Raw genomic sequence first — 8,762 nt, 5'->3', positions numbered from 1 at the left:
AAAAGGCCTGGGGAGATCCTAGCTTTAATGAACTTGCTCTCTTTTAAGCTCTTTATTTAGCATGTTATTAAAGGCCAAATGCTTACATGGTGAATAAATGAAAAAAAAAAAAGGAACATAAGTTCCCTGAGATCCTAGAAATACATGAAGCCAAACAATCACGAATTATAAATGGTATGCTGCTTTTTCAGGTTTATAACTCTCAGCTGGGGCTTATATCATCATCTAATACATGGGAAATCAAAACAATGTGACTGAATTCATCCTTTTGGGCATTACAAATAATCCAGAGTTGAGGAGAATACTCTCTGCTGTGTTTCTAATCATGTATGTGTCCACCGTCTTGGGAAACCTCCTCATTGTGGTAACCATGGTCACAGATGAGAGTCTGAGATCACCCATGTATTTTTTCCTTACTTCCTTGTCCATTTTGGATGTCACCTTCTCTTCTGTCATTGCCCCCAAGATGATTGTGGACTCCCTCTCTGAGAGCACTACCATCTCCCTCAAAGGCTGCATGGCCCAACTGTTTGCAGAGCACTTCTTTGGTGGAGTGGGGATCATCCTTCTCACTGTCATGGCCTATGACCGCTACGTGGCCATCTGTAAGCCGCTGCACTACATGACCACTGTGAGGCCTCGGGTGTGCTGCCTGTTGCTGGGAGGGGCCTGGCTGGGGGGACTTTTCCATGCAGTTATACAGCTTCTCTTCATGTATCAAATGCCCTTCTGTGGCCCCAATATCATAGGCCACTTTCTGTGTGATTTGTTTCCATTGTTGAAACTGGCCTGCATGGATACCCACATCCTGGGCCTCTTGGTCATCCTCAACAGTGGGGTGATGTGTGTGGCCATCTTCCTTATCCTCATCACCTCCTACGTGGTCATCCTCTGCTCCCTGAAGTCCTGCAGCTCTGAAGGGCGGCGTAAAGCTCTCTCCACCTGTGGTTCCCACCTCATGGTGGTCGTCATGTTCTTTGTGCCGTGCATTTTCTTGTACGTGAGGCCTGTGGCCACATACCCCATAGACAAGGCTATGACTGTGTCTGAGTCAATCATCACACCCATGTTAAATCCCTTGATCTACACCCTGAGGAATGCAGAGGTGAAGAATTCCATGAGAAAACTGTGGATGAAACAAGGAAATCCTTCAGTTGGCAAGTGATAGAATGCTGAGCACATCACATGTTTCCTGTAAGGAGAAGTCATTCTTTTAGAAAGGTGTATAAAGTAAAACTATCTATTCTCCACCAACAGCCAGAGGGATCTGTTAAAAATATAAATCTGATTTACGATTTAGGGTGTTTACAATTGATGGATTATGGTACTCTACTGCTTCACATCCTTCCTTGGCCTCCCATTGCCTTTAGAACCTCCTTGTCTTATCCTAGAATCTCCTGGTTAATCTCTCTGCTACCTCTAATTTTCCAACCACATATTGAGTGCCTCCCTGCCCCTCACCATGTACCAGACATGTTAGGTTTTTCCCATCTGCCCTTAGAGCTGATAAAGCGTTTTCTCACCTCAGTGCTGTTGCTTCTCTCTCTCTGAAAACAAGCCCTCATCTACTCAACTGATTGTTTGTCTCTAGCTTCTGGTCCTAGATTAAGAGCTCTGCATTCCCTCAGAGAGCCTCCTCCCATGAATCAAGTCAATGATTCTTCTACTCTTACCATTATTCTCTATGTCTACATCCTCTTTATCTTCTTAGTAACAATGACCAAGAGTTATTTGTGTATAACTATCATTGGATTTTTTTTACTTTCCATCTCTTTCTAGATTGGACAACTACAAAAGAGGAAATTTTATTTATGCATGGCATTTGTTAGGTTTACAATAAATACCTGTTGAATGATTATAGAATGCAAGAGCCAAATAACCAAATTCAAGTAACCAAATTCAAATGGTTATGGGGGAAAAAAGAAGGCAATCAATAAAATGAAAAATGAACAAAGGAAAACCAAAAGGCAGAAAGTGGCCGTAAGTACAGAGTTCGTGGAAATGGAGGGCTGTGACTATTTCATGGAACCTACTTCATATTGGATAGTCAGAGAAGAATTCTATTAGCAGGTAACATTTCAGCTGACTTTGAATTCTGTTGAGGGTCTCTTAGGAAAAGTTATGAAATATTAATAAGCTTAACACTGATGAGCACCAATAATTGACAAAACATGATCGAAAGGAAATAGCCATATGAGGATCAGTGGGATGAAGACTCTAGAGAGAGAAGACTAATGCAAGAAATACCGTGGTACTTCCAAGGAATTATAAAATACCAGAATGGATGGGACACAATGATCCGGGCATAGAGTGGCAAGGAGCAAGATCAGAAATGTACAAAGGGCTTAGATCCTGTAATGTTGGTATTTCTAGTCCTCCCCGAGCCCCCAGAGAGCATGAATGTTGTTGTGTCTTAAAAATGACCCAAAGCCAGAAATGTTTTAGGAACACAGAGTAACTCTAACTTTTGTGCTATAGAGGAGATGGGAAACATGGTGTGAAAAGCTTTTGTAGTTATCTTCTAGTTGCCCTTTAATTTTCAATCATAGAAGAAACTTCACAATGCCATTTAAAAATACTTCAAAGTAAAGATTTATTTTAGCCCTAAATTTCTTTATTTCTTTTCCACCTATAACTAAAGACTAAATCCATATCAATGTAATGACTTGAGTCTTTAGGAAACTCTTAGGATGACCTTCACTTTATTATAATTACATAGTGAAAATATGAGGAAGAACCTTGGAGTGAGGTTCTTGACTTTATATCTGTTTAATATGTGAAGTAATAGTTTGATAAAGTTTGATGAATGAAATAGACTGATGCCAGCAGAGTACTATATTTTTATTTTATTGCATACAATTTTCTTATCTGTAGACCTAAATGTACCACAGACAATTGTGTTTCACTTGAAAGAAAGTAAGACTGAGTTTTTAAGACCTGGATTGCAAGTTTGTAGCTGAAACTTTTGAAAAGAAGGTGCATTTCATTGTAATAGTCCCTGACACACTATATGGGGTAGCCGTGTGTAAGTAAACTAGTATAGGCAAGTAAGTTACTGAAACCTCTCTGGCTTCAACTTGCTTCAGTGTAAAATGTTCATATTAATCATGGAATGACAGGCTTAGTATGTGGATGAAACAACTGAGGTGGATATGCCTGATATATACTGAGGTGTTCATTTAGTGTAAAAATGTGCCTCAGACCTACAGAGCAATAGCTTTGGAACCTAACTGTATGCATTTTTTTGTTGAAATTGATGAAAAAAACTTTATCCTTCTCGTTTCAAATGGCTCCACAAGTATTTACACTGAAAAAAAATTCTTTATATTCATGACAAATTGTGAGCCATAAGGATAGTTAAGAAAGAATATGAAAACAATTACATTTATGGATATGTATGACTGAAACATTATACTCAACACCAGAAACTGAACCACTGTAAACTAACTATACTTCAATAAAAAAAAAAGAGTAACTTCAAAATTTCTGGCTTATTCTGTGCCAGGAAAAGAATTTGAGATGGATTGTGAATTATTCTTTCCTCCTTTTATGGATGTCTCTCTTTTTGGTTTTGTAAATTCATAGAGAAGGGATAAAATTTCAGCTGTGATTCCTTCAAGCGACTGTTCCTTCCCCGTGTGTCTGTCTAAGAACTTTTATCCCTTATTGGCTTTGCCAAAGGCTAAGCAAAAACAAGAGTTCTTAGGAGAAGGGCCTATGGAAAAGCCAATTTCATCCAAGTAACACATACTAAGGATTTGGTAAAGTAACAGGAAGATTCTGGAGAAAAAAATCACACGCTGCAATCATTACTAAGTGTTGATGGTTGTTCTCCCCATGGGCTATTAAGAAGCTATGACCATGGATATTGAAGCCTTGGTAAAGAACAAGTTATCAGAATAAATGCCTGCCCATTACTAAGTAGTCAACAAATGCTAGTTCCTAGGCCTTTTTTCTAAGTGATCTGCAAACTTCCTTAATTTTTCTTTTTCACAAATTTCAACAGGTATAATCCTTCCTATGTAAATCATTACTCCTTTGGCATCATGAACAGCCTAAGTTACTCTCCTCTTCAACAAACTCCTCATGGCATTTTTCACCTCAGTGTTTCTCACTGTGTAAATGATGGGATTTAACATGGGAGTAAGGACTGAATAGAACACACTCACCAACTTGTCTACAGGGTACGTGTCCACAGGACGCATGTAGGTGAAAATAGAAGGGACAAAATAGAGCACCACTACTGTAAAGTGGGAGCCACAGGTAGAGAGGGCCTTGCGCCGTCCCGCAGAACCATGGGATTTCAGGGAACGCAGGATGACTATGTAGGAAATGAGTAGCATGAAAAAAATGAGTAAGCACATGCCCCCACTGTTCACTGCTACCACCACTCCAAGCCTGTAGGTGTCGCTGCAGACAAGTTTCAACAGTGAGAAGAAGTCACACATGAAGTGGTCAATGACATTGGGACCACAGAAAGTCAAGTCATCTGCAGAAAGAATCTGCAGAGTAGCATGCACAATGCCCCCAGTCCAGGCCACCACCACCAGGAGCTGGCAGAGCCCCTGTCGCATGATGGTTGTGTAGTGCAGAGGCTTACAGATGGCCACGTAGCGGTCATAGGCCATGACAACCAGTATGATGACCTCTGAGCCTCCCAGAAAGTGTTCCAAAAAGAGCTGAGTCATGCAGCCACCCCAGGAGATGGTTTTCCTCTGCTGCAGCATGTCAGTGAGCATTTTGGGGGTGGTGACAGAGGTGAGTGATACATCTAAGACAGACAAATAACTGAGAAAGTAGTACATGGGAGTTGAAAGTGTGGGGCTGAGGGAGATGGTGATGACAATGAGCAGATTGGCCAGCAGGGTAAATAGGAAAGTAAACAGGAAGACAATGAAGAGTACTTTCTGCAAATGTGGATCTTGTGTGAGTCCCAAGAGAACAAATTCAGTCACATTGTTGGGAGGCATGAAGAGATCCATTCAGCAAATAACACCTTCCTGGGGCCTGAACTACTTAGAAAAGGAAAAAGGAAAGATATTCATTGATCATACAAAGATCATGGTCTGAATTTCTTGGTATAAAAACTAGAGCAGCCACTGTACCTGTGGAGTGTGTCCTTAACACTCCTGCCCCAGTGCTTGATTCAGTTCTCTCTTACTTCCTCCATGATGTTTCCATCTCTTCAAACTCCTCATACCTGTCACCTGTGAAACATCTATAGGGCAACAGTTGATGGGAAATTTACTCAAAAACCATAGGCTGTCCTCGTGAGATCTGGATTCTCCTTCTGGTTCCAACTCCAGGTGACTCTGGTGCGTCAGCTCTGTGTCCCATGATTCTGAGCCTTCCTCTGTGTCTGTGAGGTTACAAACTGTAAATCTCAGATGGGTCTTGTGAGCTGAGAGGTGCTGCACACAGGTAAGATGTATTCCATCTTCCATGAGAATTTACATTTGAACCCTCAGCTCTAACTGGAAAGAAAGACAATGGCGATGATAATCTACCATAAGCAGACCGTTTAGGGAAATGTATATGTTGTTGTTCACATGCCCTCCCTGGTACCTCCCATAATACAGATGCTATTCGTGTGAGTCTTGTCACTGAGCCTGCCGCAGTGCCTGGCCCAATGCCTGCAGTTTCTGAAACCTATTAGGTGACTAGTAAATGCTTAGAGAATCGCCATTCTCCGTGGGTAAGAATGCAACTGCTACCCAGACCACAAACCTACCAGGAATTAAAGTGTGTTTGTCCCCTTGCTCTGTTTATCATTGTTTATCTGCTTCTCTATAAGAAACATAAATAAAAATCTGAAAAGAAGCTGTATTCCAGTTTAATAGTTTCTAACACATTTATAGGGTAAATATGAAAATATGAATCACCTCTAGTTATGAGTAAGTTACGGGATCATTTTACTCTCAACATAATTACAGTGTTTTTTAATTGATAATTCTCATTCTTCAAAATTCTGTTCCACACACAATTTAATATTGACATATTGAGTGAATTTACAGGCTTTGTAGACTTGGGGAGAAAACCAAACTCTTGCATAGGTGTTCAGTACACAAGGATCTGTCACACAAAGGGAATCCCAATTTTCAAAATTCAAAAAATAATAAAAAATGAAAGAGTCTGCTAGATACAACAGAGAGATAGATGATATACTTATATGTGTATAAACACGCACAACACAGACACATGTAAAATCTATTACTTCCTGTAAATACCTGCTACAAGTTCACTCCTTCAACACATATTCCCTGGACATATATTAATGTATGTTTGTTCACACAATCACGAAAAGTATTGCTCTTAAATGCCTGTGATGTCTGAAATTGCATTACCAGACAGCAGCAACTCATCCCTCCATGATGTGAGTGGCCTTCCCACCCCTTTATGTTTCTGCTATAGGCGTTCCCATGCCTCCTTCTCCCTTCTTCCCACAGCATCCATCATCCATCATTCCTGGTTACAAGACACGGCATTACTAATACAATGAGGAAATCTGGGGACAAAAATTTCCCAAAGAAGAGGGAAAACATAAGCATAATAAAATGTATTCGACCAAAAATGTCTTTTCCTTTGAAGGATACATGTTTAAAGCTTTATTTTTTCAATTATCCAAAACGAAAACTTTACACATATGAGGAAACAGAGTGCTGCAGCTGCAGTACCTCCCCTTGTTGTGAGGTGGGAGCCCTCAGCAGAGAGGAAACAAGAAGACTGCACATAGAGAAAGCATTAGACATAGTTAATAAAAGTGATTTAGAAATACCTAGGAAGAAATGGAAATCACTTTTTCCTTTTCCTTTGGCTCCACGGTATTCTTTCAAGGAATAAACCCTAAAGGAAAATATTTTTAGAAGAGAAATGTCATTATTTATAGATGTGATCAACACTATTTTTAAGAGCTGTGAAAAATTTAGAAACTACATGGAATGTTCAATATTGGAGAGATGGGTGACTAAAATATAGTGCATCTCCTTGATTCATGTGCACTTTTTACCAGAGGTGTTTAAAAAGGTTGTGCCATATCATAGGAAAATTCTTACATTGTTTTCTTAACTAAGGAAAATTTGGGATGTGAATTTGAATTATGTAATAATTCTAACTAATTTAATTCTAATTATATTATTATCATAACTTAAATATCTCTCACTGAGAAAAAAAATATTTTATTTCTAAATTAATGTTATTGCAGTTGAGTCTCTCTTGATGTTTTCATGCTGAAGAGGGATTGAAGTCATAGATTGGTGAGGATGAGGGGTGATCATATAATTTGTAAGATCCATTTAATCTTGAAAGTCTATGATTATATGATATCGTGGGGAAAAAATAAACCTTACCTATGAAGTTGTCTGACACAGCTCTATGGCCAGGGCCCCAGGCAGCTGCTAGTTCACCAAGAAAGAAGTAAAGTTGTAAGATTAAAAATGCCTCCTAGCTCAGCTATAATAAGTGTCTTTGCTGATTTATAAGCAGTACCTTTGGATAAGGCATTTTTCTTGAAACTTCAAAGTGCTACCACATTTCCTGTTTATAGCCCAATTCTGTGAAGTTTCTATCTGTGACTAATTGGACCTCAGGGGTACTTCACCACCATTAGTAGATCTTGCGAACAACCTAATTATTGCATATAACTGAATTTCAGAGGAGAACTCCTAGAGCATTCATGTTGTTTTTGAACTCCTCCTTAAACCTGCATGAAGGCAAAACACTATGACGAGAGAAAAACATCATCAGTTTGACCACTTCTGAATTTAGGTATTTGATAACAAATGAGCATAATATGGAGTCCAAATATTGACTATTGTATAAACTAATCATTTAGGTAGGTAACTATCTGACTTTAAAATTTTTCAGGGTAGTATTTCATTTTAGTTGATCTACCATTCATTCTAATCATAATTTTTAAATATTGTTTTCAGATGTGCAAGTGATCATTATGAACCCTATTATAATTATGGCACTTTGGACCTGGTATAGTTTACAGTAGGTTTTTAAAGTGATCGTATTTTGTGTTAATGCTGGAGTTAGATTAACATGATAATGATGAAAATAATTCAATTTTTCAATTATATTTGGAGATGGTAAAATGCAATTTTGTCATTTAATCTAACAGTAGACCTATGGAAAATGAAAAATGTGCAATAATATTCACAACTGATAACAAGAAAATATAAGGCATTGAATAAGAACACCATTTGGCAAGAGGAAATAAGAAACCAGACCAGGAAACCCTGGGCCAGGATTCTTATCTTTAAATGATTGCTTTACATTGAAAGTGTCCTGATGTTGTTAAGCTGCCACCAACTGTAAGACTTATTGCAATTATCTACTAAAATAAATAAATTTGAATATGTGACATTATTTTGTAAATAAATTTAACCAATTCAAATCAACTCAGGAATATTCCTATGTAGAACTACACTCACTCAATATGTTAAAATATGCTTCCTTTAATAAGAAGAAAAATTAATTGTGCATAACTCTGGATTGGATCTAGAGGATGTGGTCACTGTCAGCAGGCTGTGTGTCATGAAGGAAAAGAGTTTAAGAAAACTGAAACCACATGACTTAACCTAGTTTGACTAGACACTTTAATAGTATAATACTGTAATAATATGTGTGATGATAGATGCCAAAGACTGAATGAGGATGTGAAACTACCTAAAGAACTATAAGGAGTATGGATTTTGTGGAAGTGTCAGTGTGAAAATGGTTTTCAACTTGAACTTGTCTTTTAATTATGTAATGAAAAC

General features: G+C 38.4%; 2 protein-coding genes across 2 annotated transcripts; one reads left to right on the top strand and one right to left on the bottom strand.

The window, feature by feature from the left end:
- Nucleotides 1–232: 232 nt before the first annotated feature.
- Nucleotides 233–1,165, top strand: LOC102538578 (olfactory receptor 4C6-like). Its single transcript, XM_031691079.2, has one exon. The coding sequence runs from the start codon at nt 233–235 to the stop codon at nt 1,163–1,165; it is 933 nt and encodes a 310-aa protein (XP_031546939.2).
- A 2,890-nt stretch (nt 1,166–4,055) lies between these two features.
- Nucleotides 4,056–4,982, bottom strand: LOC102537550 (olfactory receptor 4C3D-like). The gene has a single exon (XM_006219398.3). The coding sequence runs from the start codon at nt 4,980–4,982 to the stop codon at nt 4,056–4,058; it is 927 nt and encodes a 308-aa protein (XP_006219460.2).
- Nucleotides 4,983–8,762: the final 3,780 nt, after the last annotated feature.

Source organism: Vicugna pacos, chromosome 10 (assembly GCF_048564905.1).
Source record: "Vicugna pacos chromosome 10, VicPac4, whole genome shotgun sequence".
Taxonomy (NCBI): Eukaryota; Metazoa; Chordata; class Mammalia; order Artiodactyla; family Camelidae; genus Vicugna; species Vicugna pacos.
Note: the sequence above shows the minus strand (reverse complement) of the source record. Positions and strands in the feature narration are given on the sequence as shown.